Source organism: Alligator mississippiensis, chromosome 3 (genome assembly GCF_030867095.1).
Source record: "Alligator mississippiensis isolate rAllMis1 chromosome 3, rAllMis1, whole genome shotgun sequence".
NCBI lineage: Eukaryota > Metazoa > Chordata > Crocodylia > Alligatoridae > Alligator > Alligator mississippiensis.
In genome coordinates, this window is record NC_081826.1 from 146050590 (window position 1) to 146065639 (window position 15050).

Consider the following 15050-nt stretch of genomic DNA (forward strand, 5'->3'; position numbering starts at 1 on the left):
TGGGGGTTGAGGACCTGAGCCACCCCAGGGGCTCCAAAGGTCTTGCTCCACGCACCAGCCTGTGCACCATGTCTCTGGCCACACACCAGAGGTCGCAAACCCAAGCTGCCTCATGCAGTTCCCAGGGTCTGGATACCGTGTGCCGTGCTGCGCACCGAGAACCTAACCGCTGGAGCCATCCCCTGCTCTCTGCTGATAGAAGTCTTCAGGGGCTCTTCCTGGGCTACTGCTTTGCCCTGCTGAGCAGCTCTCCTCAGCTCTTCTAAACCCTGCTCTTCTCAGTCCTCGACACATCTCCCCTTGTGCTGGGCACGCAGCTCCTTTTATATGCTCCAGGGCTCTGTCCCTGAAGTCTTCTGGGCCTGACAGTTTGCAGTCTTCAGTCAGGTCCATGAGAGCTCTTCTTTCCTTCTCCTCAGAAAAGGGGCTTGATGTTATTTCTCTTGCTGCATCCTGATTGGTGGATGGGCTCCACCAATCAAAACAGCAGGATCTCAAGCCTGGGACTCAACCCAAGCTCTGAAAGGTAAGCCTGCTACAGCTTCTTCACAAGAATATTGTGGGAGACTAATGATTCTAGAGCTGGTTTCTATCCAGCTTTCACTGGAATATGTGGCAGGGCCCTCAGACTCAGTTTGTGCCTCACATACAACTTCCCATCAAGCTTTCTCATCCTCCCTACAAAGCACCCTTTGTGTGATGACAGGATCAGCCAGATTTGTTTTTACAGCCTATGACCAGAATTGGGTCAATGGCCCTTCAGGTTGGATTTAGTGCACAGATGACTAGAAAAAGAGTTAAGGACTGGGGTTGAACCTGTGGCCTTCAACTCCACCAGCATGCACTGCTACCACTTGAGTCACAAAGTAAGAGAACGAGCCACAGACTAAGAGAATGTTTTTATATGTTCAATCAAAGCAGGTAAACTAAATACTATTGTTATAATCAAATGTCATATTCCATGCTTCAAATAAATGTTATAAGGAAAGTCATATTTGTTTGCATTACAAAGCTACATAGAAATGAAGAAAACCAAAAAGCAGAGAATCCCAGATCACAAAGCCAATATTTAAAAATGGTATGTGTGTCTACCTCAATATCTTCCTTATACTTTAACAAACAGGCATCCATTATGTTCTTCAGAGAGAAACTTTCAGAGTTAATATCAAAGCTATGTCCAGTTACTTGTGCAATTCTTTCCCAGTGTCTTGGCATCATGGCCTAGAAAAGTCCAAAGTAATTAGATATTTTTTTAAAAACACACACGCACACACACACACACACTTAGAATAATCTAAATCTTCATTCCATTTAAGTAATTACCATTCATGGAAATAAACCATGAAGTCTTTTGTTTCCACTTTTCTATAACTACACCATATCAGATCTTACCCTGCATAAAATTGTTTTGATCTCTTACAAAAATCAAAAAGGTTGAAAACATCTTATATTCATGAAAGATTCTTTTATATACAAATTTTCAAATTAATCTCATCTTTAAAGAATTATGCTGAACTGACTTTATTTGCCATCATTTCAAGCAAAGGACAACTCTCAGTGAAATCATCAATCTTCTTTTTGAGGTCATAAAAAGCCTGCCATTCCTTCAGTGCTTTAGGCAATTTACGAATTCTAAAAAAAAAGAGAAAGGAATATTAGATTCAATGTATCCATAATTCATCTTCTAGAGATGCAATTATTATAGTCTCACCTTTCAATTAGCAGACCAAAAAGCTGTAAGAAAACACTGATAGCAGCTGCCAACTTAATACCAGTGTTTTCTGTCAATTTTGCAAGAAAGTAAAAAGATATCTATTTTTTCAAGAAACGAGATGCACATTAAACTGAAAACTGACCTATTTTCAACATAAAATGTGCCCAGCTTCAATAAAAAATGACCTGTTTTTTTATCCAAACAGTTTTGCATCAAAAATATTTTTTTAAATCAGATTTTATATGTGATTTCAAGATGAAAAGGAGATGAGAAAAGAAGGGACAGAGTGTCAGCTGGTATGCACTTAGTTTTATTTGCTTTGAATAATCTATGACAATTTTTACCAGCTAAGAATCTGGCCTAAAAACAGTTAACAATTCACTTGAACTAAATCTAGGGAATGATAAAGAGCAGAAAAAAAAGCATTATATTTAAAGGGAAAATCCTAAAAAATATAATTAATTTTTCACAGCTTTAAAACAGACATAACTGTTACACAGTAATTAATGCATATATATTTTTACTACTTATTGGTACATGATGATTAGAAATATAAGAATTCAGAAAAACAGTCTCGCTGGCCAGGTTTCTTGAGCCCAACAGTGGACAGTACCAAATTCTCAACAGAAAGTAGACAGAACCTTAATGAAAAAATGTGCAACATCATGCCTGTTTAGGAATGTTGCAACGTCCAGCAGTTTATGGTTTATGTGCTGAAATATCCTAGTTGATATTCCTATAACACTTATTTTAGATAATAATATTAAAATTATATTCTTATTTTTTACATAAATGCATATATATACACTTTTATGTAAACAGCCTAATTTTACTAATATCTCAGCATCAATAATATCCTGTGACAATGAGTTCCACTGGTTATATGGCATGTAGAAAAGTATTTGCTTTATTCATTTTTTACTGTATTATTTTTTCATTTTATTCACTGTCTGCTTGAACTTTTATCATGACAAAAGGTAAATGGAACTTTTCTTTCCCAGTCATTATTTTCATAGTATCCATAGTGCTTAGGGTTGGAAGGGACCTAACAGATCATCAGGTCCAACCCCCTGCCCTGGGCAGGAATGGGTGCCAGGGTCATACCACCCCAGCCAAATATCTGTCCAGGCTCCTCTTGAAGACCCGCAAGGTAGGAGAGAGTACCACCTCACTTGGGAGCCCATTCCAGAGCCTGGCATCCCTAACTGTAAAGTAATGTCTCCTGATGTCCAGCCTGAACCTTCTCCCTAACAATCTGTGGCCGTTATTCCTAGTAACCCCGGGTGGTGCCCAAGGGAACAGAGCCTCTCCCAGTTCCTGCTGGTCCCCCCTGGTGAGTTTGTAAACAGCCACCAGATCCCCTTGCAGCCTGCTCTTGTGGAGGCTGAACAGGTTCAGGTCCCTTAGCCTCTCCCCGTAGGGCATGCCCTACTGCCCCCTGATCCTGCGGGTGGCCCTCCTTTGGACCCTCTCCATATTGGCCACATCCCTCCTGAAGTGCGGAGCCCAGAACTGGATGCAGTACTCCAGCTGTGGCCTGACCAGTGTCATGTAGAGGGGGAGGATCACCTCCCTGGACCTGCTTGTGATGCATCTGTAGAAGTACAACAAGGTGTGGTTAGCCTTACTGACCACTTCCTCGCACTGGTGGCTCATGTTCAACCTGGAGTCAACAATGAGTCCAAGATCCCTTTCTGCCACCATGTTGACAAGAAGGGTGTTCCCCAGCCTATAGGCATGTTGTTGGGTCCTTCTCCCTAGATGCAGCACCTTGCACTTGTCTGCATTGAATGCCATCCTATTCTCATCTGCCCACCTCTGTAACTTGTCTAGATCTAGCTGGATTCTGTCTGTGACAGGTCGTCACTCTGGGCCGCCCTTAATGTGGCCCACGCACCTGTCTCTGGGCAACCGCCCGCCTTGTCTCACCTGCCACGCCTTTGATCTTAATTGAACAATTAGTTTTAATCAGCGGGAGGCTGCCCTTGAGCTGCCCCCTCCACTAGGGGGCGATATCTGCGGCTCCGTTTCCTCCCCTACACCGCAGTCCAAACCTTGCCGATGTAATCACCGTTGTCTCGACACTAGTCGGCCCCTTACTGTTCTCCCTGGGCCTTCCTTCCTTTGCTGCCCCCTCTCCGGGGCAAACTGTACCCAACTTGGGCCTCTTAATAAGATGGCCCCATTTCTGGGGCTCACCGTGCCCAACTTGGGCTTCCCAGTCATGCGACCCCCCTCCTGGGCTCGCCGTGCCCAACTAGGGCTTCTTAAAAGTGCTGCCCCCCTTCTCTGGGGCTTGCCACGCCCACACTTGGGCTTCTCAATGTTGCCCCCTTCCTGGGGCTTGCTGTGTCCAACTTGGGCTTCTCAATGTTGCCCCCTTCCTGGGGCTTGCTGTGCCCAACTTGGGCTTCTCAATGTTGCCCCCTTCCTGGGGCTCGCTGTGCCCAACTTGGGCTTCTCAATGTGGCCCTCCTTCCTGGGGTTCTCTGCGCCCACACTTGGGCTTCTCAATGTTGCCCCCTTCCTGGGGCTTGCTGTGCCCACACTTGGGCTTCTCAATGTTGCCCCCTTCCTGGGGCTCACTGTGCCCAACTTGGGCTTCCTAATAAATGCAGCCCCCTATCAGGGGCTCCCAGTGCCCAAACTTGGGCTTTCCAATAATGTTGCCCCCTGTCTAGGGCTCGTCATGCCCACACTTGGGCTTCTCAATAGCACTCCCCTCTCTGGGGCTTGCCACGCCCGCACTGGGGCTTCTCAAACGCCCCTCTCTGGGGCTGGGGTCTATGCACCCCGTGTGCTGTGCCCGCTGGCACTGGGGTCCTCACACTCTGCTGTGAGTCCCCCATGAGGCCTCCTCCAACCCCTTATAGCCTCACCCAAACCACCGGTCTTGTAACAACAACAAAACACAAACTCCAGCCTCTTGGCTACAACTTAAATATAAGCCATCTGGCTATAACAACATTGCTCCAGCCTCTTGGAGCTTCTCCCCTTTTCTGCTAGCAGTACCTCCCATCAGGCTTCTCCTCGCATCATTGCTCCCAGAGCTCCTGCCTCTCTAGCTGCTGGCAGGGAACTGCCTCAGGCCTCTGCTTCTAGTCTTTATAAGGGCCAGGCCCTGCCCCTTCTGGCCAGCTGACTCTCATTAGTTGCCCCGGCAACCCACAGCTGTGCTCCCTAATCACCGCTAGGGCTCCTTCTTTAGCAGTTTTTCCCCTCTTCAGGCACAGGGCACCTTAGTGCTCTGTGACACTGTCCCACCTCTCCACCATGACCACCTTGCCCCACAACTTGGTGTCATCAGTGAATTTGGACAGTGTGCTTTCCACTCCCACATCCAGATCACTGATAAAGATGTTGAACAGTACAGGCCCCAGGACCGAGCCCTGGGGGACTTCACTGCCCACATTCCTTCAGGTCAAAAACGACCTGTTTACCACCACTCTCTGGGTGTGTATACTAGCTAATATCTTATTTCCTCTTTTGAGTGCTGCTATGCACTGGAGCAGATGCAAATTTCAAGCTTTCCACAATGAAACGTAAAGGCTTGACTTGCTTCTATCTGCAAACTTGCATATCCAGTGGCAGGAGTTCTGTGCTAGAGCAATCCTTAACTTCTGCATTTCCAGACTTATTTTAAATAGGTACTTATTTTAAAATTTGAACTGTGCATTGGTGGCTAGATTCTCACCCAGCTCCAAACAGAACACTTCACAGTTAAAATAGAAATCACGTTTCTTCTAATGGGTCACAGGAATTGTCATGGGAATCCCTGAGGAGATCTAAAGGATAAAGACACCAGAGAATCTGCCACTTTCTACAGAAGGGGTAGGCAACGTTTTTTGGCCGGAGTGCTGAGAAAACCACAATGTCTACCTTGGAAGGTGCCAGAGCGCCGTCATGCCAGAAAAACAAAAGGGGGGGGGAGGGGTGTACATGGCAGGACAGACTGCATATTAGTATATTTAATAATCATAAATGTTGCCTTTGCTGTTGTGCATTCCTTTTTTGTTGAGCATGTTGTAATGCGAGAGACAAAAAGAGACAAATAAGAGAAAGAGGGGAGGGAGAGAAAGAGAGAGAGAGAGACCGAAGAACAGAGAGAGAACCAGACACGCGCACACAGAGGACCATGTGCACAAAGACAGAGAACCAAAACACACCCATAACAGACACATGCACACACACATCCAGAACCAGACACATGTGTGCGCACACAGGCACACAGGACCAGACAGAGGCAGACAAACACACAGAACCAGATTTGCGGGCACACGGAGCTGGGCTCCTGGGCCACTGGACAAATTCCACTCTGAGGCGCACGTGTACCCGCCAGAATGGAGCTAATGCTGGAGCCCAGAGAAGATGTTTGCAACCTCCCAGCTGCAGCCAGCCCAGGCTCTGGGTAGCTGTTGCCAACCACATCAGGGCTTGCAGCCTCCCAGCCACCTGCTGGGAGCAGCCCGGGTTTCATGGCTGGCAGCAGCTGCCTAGAGCCCAGGCTGGTGATGGCATGCCAAGCAAAATGGCCTTGTGTGCCATGCTTGGCACACATGCCGGGGGCTCCTGACCCCTGTTCTACAGTCTGCGAACATAAAGTTAAGATGCTTTCTGACTTCCATTGAAATCAATATTGAGACTGACTGAGCCAAATCAGTAAGTTAATATATTATTGCAAACATCCATTTGTGCTGTAGTCCCAACCCTTAGGTCTGAATCCTATTCTGCCTACTAGGTATTAAACCTGTACAGATAGCTACCTACCCCCAAAGTACACAGCACACTTCAGATAAGTCATCTTGTTTCACCCTATGAAGGTGCTTGGCTTTCCCTTTTTAGCAATGGGCAACCTTAAGTAACTCCAGAATGTAAAAGTCCTGGGGTAGCCAGGCAGCAGGCAGCTGCCATGAGATGCAGGGAGCAATTTGTCCCACATCCTTGTTAATGATATAGCTAGGGGAGACCCCTACGCATCATTCAGAAAACAAAAAGAGCTCACTCAAAAACAGCTCTGAAGAGATACTGGAAGCTTCTCCACCCTGGAAAGGAGAAGGCACCTACTCCATCAACTGAAATGCAAAGAAAAGACACACAGGTACACCCTTCCCTTTCTAGGAATCCCCCATCATTGTCCTCTCCATATCTCTGTGGACAAGTGAATGTATGGCTTGTGGCACTGGACTCAGGCACGCAAGCAACATACTCTACAGATCATCAAGTGAACAATGTGCCTTAACTCAAAGAAGAAACATGGGGTCACTCAGACACAGGAGAAGGTGCAGCAGCTGAATTAGAAGAGGGGAGCAGAGGAGGCAGAAGCAGCAGCACTACACCCAGCATTCTTGCTTGGTTTTCTTCTTCCCTTCCACAGGCTGAGTGGGAACAGGAGCCCCAGTAAGGGAACATTCTCCCAGATGTATCCCTCAGTCACATACTGAACAATGCCAAATATGCCCTTTATCTCATGGGTAACTGCCACTCATTTAGCTATGCCTTGCAGCTATTCAAGTGGTTACTGTCCTCACACTTCCATATTCATGGAAAGGCAGGGATTCTCTCCACTGGGGTAGCAATCAGGTCACACTGGCACGTGACCTGGTACAGAGGCTGCAGGATTTCCCGATAGAAGTCTACATTGCCTTACCCCAAAATCAACAGAGAAGGAGTAATGCCACCATAACTATATTGCTGCATAGACACCAAAACGAGGCAAAGCAGTCCCTAGTTAACTCCTCTCCAGCCCCAGCTCTCATTTGCACCACCCTCCCTGGGTCACAGGAAACTATGTTAAGGGATTTCCTTGAATTGGCATGCCAGGGCCTGCACACCCAGAGAGAGCCAAAAATAGAGGAAACTGACAGGAGCAGCTGGTCATGGTACAACACCAAGGAGAGGTAGTTAGCCGTGTTAATTGGAAGTCAGGCAGAAGACAGCTACTTTTCAACCTGTCATAACCAAATGAGTTCAGTGCCCCTGTCACAATAGAACTGCCCTGAATAACCACAGTTACTTTCAAATTTGGTACGTTCTGCCTCATTAGCTATTCCCACCTGGCAGTTTGTTATTGGCTACTCTAAATGTATAAAAATCCGTGCAGCTTCTGCCCAAGTCGGAGAGCTCTGAGCATGTGGTAGAGTACGGAGAACTTTGCCACGTGGCAGGGAAAAGCTGGCGGACTGGCCATCCTCCAACATCTCCCCGTCACCGTCTGTTCCCGACGTATCCTTCATCCTGCATGCTCGTTTCTGTCTACAAACTCGCCAGCTTGTTTTGTTGCCAGCTACCTGTAACTACGCAAGCAACTCGTTACCTGTAACTACGTAAGCAACCTTACCACCTGCGTCGCGGCCACCAGCAGCGTAAGTAAAGTTAAAGTAAAAGTTATTTTGCAACCAATACGCTGTGTCCCGCCTCTCCATCCACAAGCCCGCCTGACGGCCGAGTAATCAGCGATCCTTCTCAAGTCGGCTCCAGCCGTCTGAGACACCACCCTATAGATTAACTAAATCAGAGATGTATTTAACATAAGCATTTGTGAGCCTGAGCTCACTACATCAAGGAGCCTTTTTCCACTGACAGTCAGTGCTCTACAGCCACATGGGACTGAGGAGTCATTTCAATCCAGGGAGAGGGTGGGGGAGGACTTGCATGTCATGACTGCATGGGATAGGAGGGATGTGCTCAGTGTAACATCCTTGTTTCTGTGGTTGAGCTCAAGCATTTTTCGAAGACAGCCTTGTGGCCAACATTTCCACTGGCAGTCTGCAAAGCCAGCTTCTGATATCGGCATCAGGCTAAATGCAGCCTGTTAGGCAACTCTGTCCCTCCTCCCCCCCGACAGATTTGCATCCTCTGGCAATGCATCTATGTCAAAAGAGTTGTCTTTTGTGTGCTATCTGCCTGGGCAGACCCACAGCAGCTGGATGTACATCGCAGTTGTATCTGCTTGCCAACCTGCACAATCCAGGAAGTTTTTGGTGAGTACTGGGGACAACTTCCTGGGGCAAGTGCTGGAGCGGCCAACTAGGAGGCATGCTCTTCTTGACCTGCTGCTCACAAACAGGGAAGAATTGGTGGGAAATGTAGTAGTGGATGCAACTTGGGCAGTAACCACGAGATGATAGAGTTCAGGATCCTCAGGAAAGAAAGGATAGAGAGCAGCAGAGTAAGGACCCTGGGCTTCAGAAAAGCAGACTTCAACTCCTTAGGGAACTCATGGCCAGGATCCCCTGGGAAGCCAGACTGAAGGGGAGAGGAATACAGAAGAGCTGGCTGTATTTTAAGGAAGCTTTACTGAAAGTGCAGGAACAACCCATCCTGAAGCGCAGGAAAATAGCAAGCAGTGGCGACACGCAGGGAGTGCACAAGGGTGCACATGCTCCCCCTGTCAGGCTGCATTCCCTGTTTAGGCGATGGGCAGGGGGGCAGGTGGGAATGCGAGTGCCCCCCCTGGGAGTGCCAGCTGGGGAGCGGGGCTGCCAGCAAAAGCGGCCATGCTGGTTCTGGAAGTGGCTGTGGGACTTCCAGAAGCGGCATGGCTGCTTTTTGGTGAGATCATCTGCAAGGGGACCCTCCCCGGTCAGTGCGATCAGCTGCCAGAGGACCCATCCCCCCGGTCAGTGAGATCAGCCACCGGGGGACTCCCCCCATCACTGACTAGTGTGTGTGTGGGGGGGGGGGGGCGCGGAGGAGGGCACCAGTCACCCATACTAGCAAGTATGGCAGAAAACCATCTTAACTTAGGGAAACTCTTCAGTAAACTAAATCACAAAAAGGAAGCTTATAACAAGTAACAGCTTTGAAACCTGAAGAAATAACTAGGGAAGAATATAAGACCATTGCTTGGGCATGTAGGGATGAATTCTGGAAGGCTAAAGCACAATTGGAGTTGCAGCTAGCAAGGGATATGAAGGGTAACAAGAAGGGTTTCTACATGTCGGTAGCAAGAGGAGGATCAACGGAAGTGTGGGTCCATTACTGAATGGGGGAGGCAATCTTGTGACAGAGGATGCAGAAAAGGCTGAAGTGCTCAATGCCTTTTTGCCTCATTCTTCACAGGCAAGGGCAGCTCCCAGACTACTGCACTGGGCAGCAGTTTGGGGAGGAGGTGAGCTGAGCACCCTTCAATAGTGAAAGAACAGGTTAGGGACTACTTAGAAAAGCTGGATGTGTACAAATCCATGGGGCCAAACGGGATGCACCCGAGGGTGCTGAGGGAGTTGGGTGGTATGACTGCAAACCCACTGGCCATCATTTTTGAAAACTCACTGAGATCAGCAAAGGTCCCAGATGATTGGAAAAGGGCAAACATAGTGCCCATATTTAAGAAAGGGAAAAAGGAGGATCCAGGGAACTACAGACCAGTCAGCCTCACCTCAGTCCCTGGAAAAATCATGGAGCAGATCCTCAAGGAATCCATTTCTAAGCACTTGGAGAAATGGGTGATTAGGAACAGTCAGCATGGATTCACCAAGGACAAATAATGCCTGACCAACCTGACTGCCTTCTATGATGAGATGCCCAACTCCATGGATACGGGGAGACTGGTGGATGTGGTGTACTTTGATTTTAGCAAGGCTTTTGATACAGTCTCCCACAACATACTTGCAGGCAAGCTAAGGGAGTATGGGCTGGCTGGATGAATGGACTGTAAGGTGGATAGAAAACTGGCCAGAGCATTGGGCTCAGACAGTAGTAATCCACAGCTCAATGTCTAGTTGGCATCAAGTGGAGTGCCCCAAGGGCTGGTCCTGGGGCTGGTTTTGTTCAATGTCTTCATCAACGACCTGGAAGATGGCATAGAGCGCACCCTCAGCAAGTTTGCAGATGACATCAAGCTGGGGGGAGTAGTAGATATGCTGGAGGGTAGGGCTAGGTAGGGCTAGGGAGTGACCTAGACAAATTGGAGGATTGGGCTAAAAAGAATCTCATGAGTTTCAACAAGGACAAGTGCGAAGTCCTGTACTTAGGACAGAACAAACCCATGCACCAATACAAGTTAGGGGATGACTGGCTGAGCAGCAGTTCTGCAGAAAAGGACCTGGGGGTTACAGTGGACAATAAGCTGAATACGAGCCAGCAGTGTGCCCTTGTTGCCAAGAAGGCTAATGGCATACTGGGCTGCATTGGTAGGTGTGTTGCCAGTAGGTCAAAGGAAGTTATTATTCCGCTCTATTCAGCACTGGAGAGGCCACATCTGGAGTACTGAGTTCAGTTTTGGGCCCCCCCACTACAAAAAAGGATGTGGACAAATTGGAGAGAGCACAGCAGAGGGCAACAAAAATGGTTCTGGGGCTGGGGAACATGACTTAAGAGAGAAGACTGAGGGAACTGAGCTAATTTAGTCTAGAGAAGAGGAGACTGAGAGGACACTTAATAAAGTCTCCAACTACCTGACGGGGGGTTCGAAAGAGGATGGAACTGGACTGTTCACAGTGGTGGTAGATGACAAAACAAGGAGCAACAGTCTCAAGTTGCAGCAAGGGAAGTTTAGGTTACATATCAGGAAGAATTTTCTCACTAGAAGAGTAGTAAAGCACTGGAACAGGTTACCCAGAGAGGTGGTGGAAGCTCCATCCTTGGGGGTTTTCAAAACCCAGCTAGACAAAGCTTTGGCTGGGATGATCTAGTTGGGGATGGTCCTGCTTTGAACAGGGGGTTGGACTAGATGACCTCCTGAGGTCCCTTCCAACCCTAACTTTCTATGATTCTATAATAATTATTTCGGCTGGAGGGCCGCTTAATGAGTTTTGGTGAGCTGTCAAGGGCCACAAACATTGCCCTGCCCCTTGACAGGTGCCCCACCCCCTGGTCGCCATCTTGGGACCAGAAGTCCCACCCTCACCCCTGACGTTTGCCAGGAGAAGTCCCTCCAATTTCCCCAATAAGTACTCCTTTTGGGAGGGTTTTGCCATCTTGGAACCAGAAAAAAAACAAAACTTACATTAAAAGCCAAACACAGACTATAACGTATTTTAATTTTATTAGAAAAAATATGTTTATCATCATTTGTGTTTGCATCGTGTATATAAAGGTGATTGCATAATAGTTACAAATAGTTACAATAGTCTTACTCTTGTATGTTGTGTATGAGGGAGCATGTGGGGTGCGGTAGGGGGTGAGTCTGTGTGTATGGTATATGGTGGTGTGTGTGTGTCGGGGGGGGTTGTGAGAGGATCTGGCTGTGTAGGTTATGCTGAGGGGGTGTGGGTACTTGTGGAGGGTTATGGGGAAAAGGTATGGGTGTGTGGGGTTTGTGAAGTGTGAGGGAGGGTGGGGGGTGTGGGGAAATGGGAACCCCCCACAACTGACCCCTACTGTACAGCCCCTGCCAGCGGTGGCAGCAGCAGCAGCAGTTTGGGGCCCTCAGGATGCTCGTGTCCTGTGCAGGCGCTGCTGCCCAGCTCTGGCCAGAGCTGCACATGGCAGTAAGAAATGCAGCTTGCCCGGCCCGCCTCAGTTGCATGGGCTACCCATGGTGCACGTGTAGCTCCCAGCACTTGTGCACTTGTGCGCCACCAGGGGAAGCCCCATGTGATGGAGCTGGCTGCCTTCCCCACTCCCTGCCACCAAGGAAGCAGGGGGCAGAGCTCCTTGCCACTTCTGGTGGAGTCCCAGCAGCTGTACATGGTGGAAGGGAGTGGGGAAGGCAGCCAGTTCCATTGTGTGGGCTACCCCCTGGGGGTGCACAAGTGCCAGGAGTTGTACGAGGGCCATGGGGAGCTCCATGCAATAGAGGTGGGCTGGCTTGGCTGCAGTCCTTACCACCATGTGCAGCTCTGGCCAAAGCCATGCACTTATGGGCAGCAGTGCCTGCACAGGCCACAAACACTCTGAGGGCCCCCACCTGCTGCTGCTGCTGGCAGGGGCTATACACAATGTGCGGGAGTACGTGGGGGGTCCTCACACCCTCCCACCCTTACCCTCCCTCCCACCCACACCCTGTCCACCCGTGCTCCATTCTCCCACTGACCCCCTGGGCACAGGCTCTGCATTCCCCCCAGCCCCATGTTCCCTGTCCCTGCCGAGCTGTAGCTCTTCCTCTCTCCCCTTCCCCACCCAAGATGCTTCCCTACCTGCTTCCCGTTGTAGCAGGGATATGAGGAGGAGCTGCTGGATGCTGGGGAAGCTGAGCAGGTCCCCTGGTGGCTGAAGTAGTGGCAGCAGCAGTCCCACCCAGAAGCTCTGTGCTGGCTGGGCCAGGGCCCTTCTGTGCACGAGGGTGGGAGTGAGGCACATAGGCTGGACAGGGTATAATTACCCACAGGCCAGATGAAATTGTCTGGTGGGTTGGACCCAGACCTTGGATCATATTTTGCCCACTTTTGCTATAGTAGGCGAACATGCCCTGAGACCTGAAGCGATGTGTGTTCCCTCTCACTGGCTATCTAGTGTAGTGCAGAAAGTTAAACAGAGAGGTGGAGGCTCAGGAACAGGGTGGATATTACAGCAGCTGTGAAGTCCCCAGAGTGCCAGCCCCAGGTTACACTAGAGGAGGTACAAGCCCTTAATAGCTATATGAGGGAGCACCTGAAGGAGATCACAGCACAAATGCACTTGGATTTTATTCCAGCATACCAGGACCACTTCTAGGGACAATTCTAGGCTGCCATTAACACTTAAGTGGGCTAGAGAGGGTGGGTATGGGGCACTGAACCCCTAAAAAGGAAATAGTGGAAGCTCTACCACTAGGCTGTTCACCAGGATTGCTGACCTCTACAATGAGGATGCACTGATCCCACAAGTTGCAGAGCACCTGCAGGTGAGAGCCACCATGATCACTGCAAGAGTGGGGAGAGGTTGGCCAATCTAGAGATACATCAGCAGGAACTAAGTGGCACAATATGAAATTTGAGCTAAAGTCCATCATGGTACAAAAATTGTCACAGGTGACACCTGCCCACAAAGGATCCTAAAGTGGCATCAGGCCACCTGCACTCTGCAATGCAATGTTTCTTTTGTATACCTTCAACGCCCTCCTTCACTCCCCCAACATACTCTCCCAGTCTGAACCCTTTTTCCCTCCCCCTTTCCACATCCAGAAGAACAGATGTCTCATGTGCCTCCAGTGTCCAAACAGTAGTCCAAATCCAGAAGCTGTCTTGTCCAAGGACTTTTTACATGGGATATAAAACAATCTCACTAGGAAAAAAGGAAAATTCCTTTCACTGTTCAGATGCTGCAGCCTCCTTCTTCTCCTCTCAGGAAGAACAACCTGGACCACTCCACCATCACTGAAAGGTGGCTTCATCCACCCCTGCCCTTGCTATCTCCCTGAGTAAACTTCATTAGAGCTTGGAGGACCCTGAGCCTGAACCATAGGACCAACATATTAGTAGCAAGTCCTCAATGTCCCCATGAGGCTGATGACCATTTGTGGGACCCTTGGGATTGATGCCCAGTCTCCTGGGACCCTTGGGGTTCAATGTTTCTCACTCAACTCTTTGCCATGGAACATCCAAGGCCAGGCCATTACTCCCTCCAGAAGACCTATCATACATCCTGCACCCGACCTCGTTTCCAGCAATGTGAGCCATAGCCACCAAGCCTCAGACAGAGACACAGTAGCCCTTAGTACCGAGAATGCAGCCATGGCTCAGGCCACTGAAATTCTGGAGAGGGAAGCAAGGTGGGTTCTGTCTACTTTTGTGATCTGTTTTTTGTAGACCCTGAACCATATGTGACAGCGAAGAGCATTAGCACAGACTAGACTAGGCCACTAAATACCCCAGGGCATCACTAGATTGTAGAGCTGATAACAGTGCCACTAATGGTAACAGTTTATGCATCTGCACATGAGGCTGTGCACATGACTTCCCAGCTGTGAGGGAACTCTCCATTTTGGAATTATCTGCAAAAACAACATTGGTTCCCACAGGAATCATGCCTGGAATCCAGGAATTTGGCAACATCAATAAACTCCAGGTGGGCATTGCAGACCACCATTGTGTTCATGGTATGTCCTGTTCCTGTTCATGAGCTCGAAGGTCTCTGCTATGGGCTTGCAAATACTGACATAAATATAGTGTACTGCCCTCTAGACAGGGGCAAAGTTCATGATCTACTGAAACTCCAACATAATCATCTTTGAAGCATCAGGGTCAGTAGAAAAAGAGATGTATTCTGCTATGACAAGATTTAGGGCATTCAGGAATTCTCCAAGGACCCTGGACAATGGCTCAACGTCCTTGGTATGACCCACAGCTTGTTAGAAAGACCATAGGCTGCTTACAGATATGGGAACCACCCCCCAGAACTTTACTGAAAACTCAGTGGCCCCCTGTGCCAAGTGCAGTGCATGCCCAGAAGAGGCATTGTGTTAATGTAACCCAGC

At 48.8% G+C, this 15050-nt stretch overlaps 1 protein-coding gene across 1 annotated transcript in view; it reads right to left on the reverse strand.

Annotated features, from left to right (window-relative positions):
- Nucleotides 1-15050, reverse strand: part of LOC102562817 (dynein axonemal heavy chain 5) — a 257486-nt gene that overhangs the window by 181339 nt on the left and 61097 nt on the right. Inside the window, exons 30-31 of the mRNA XM_059723533.1 lie at nucleotides 1521-1632; nucleotides 1093-1221 (exon numbers count right to left, since the gene is read on the reverse strand). Coding sequence (XP_059579516.1) covers nucleotides 1093-1221; nucleotides 1521-1632 — 241 coding nt within the window. The remainder of the gene's footprint in view (nucleotides 1-1092; nucleotides 1222-1520; nucleotides 1633-15050) is intronic.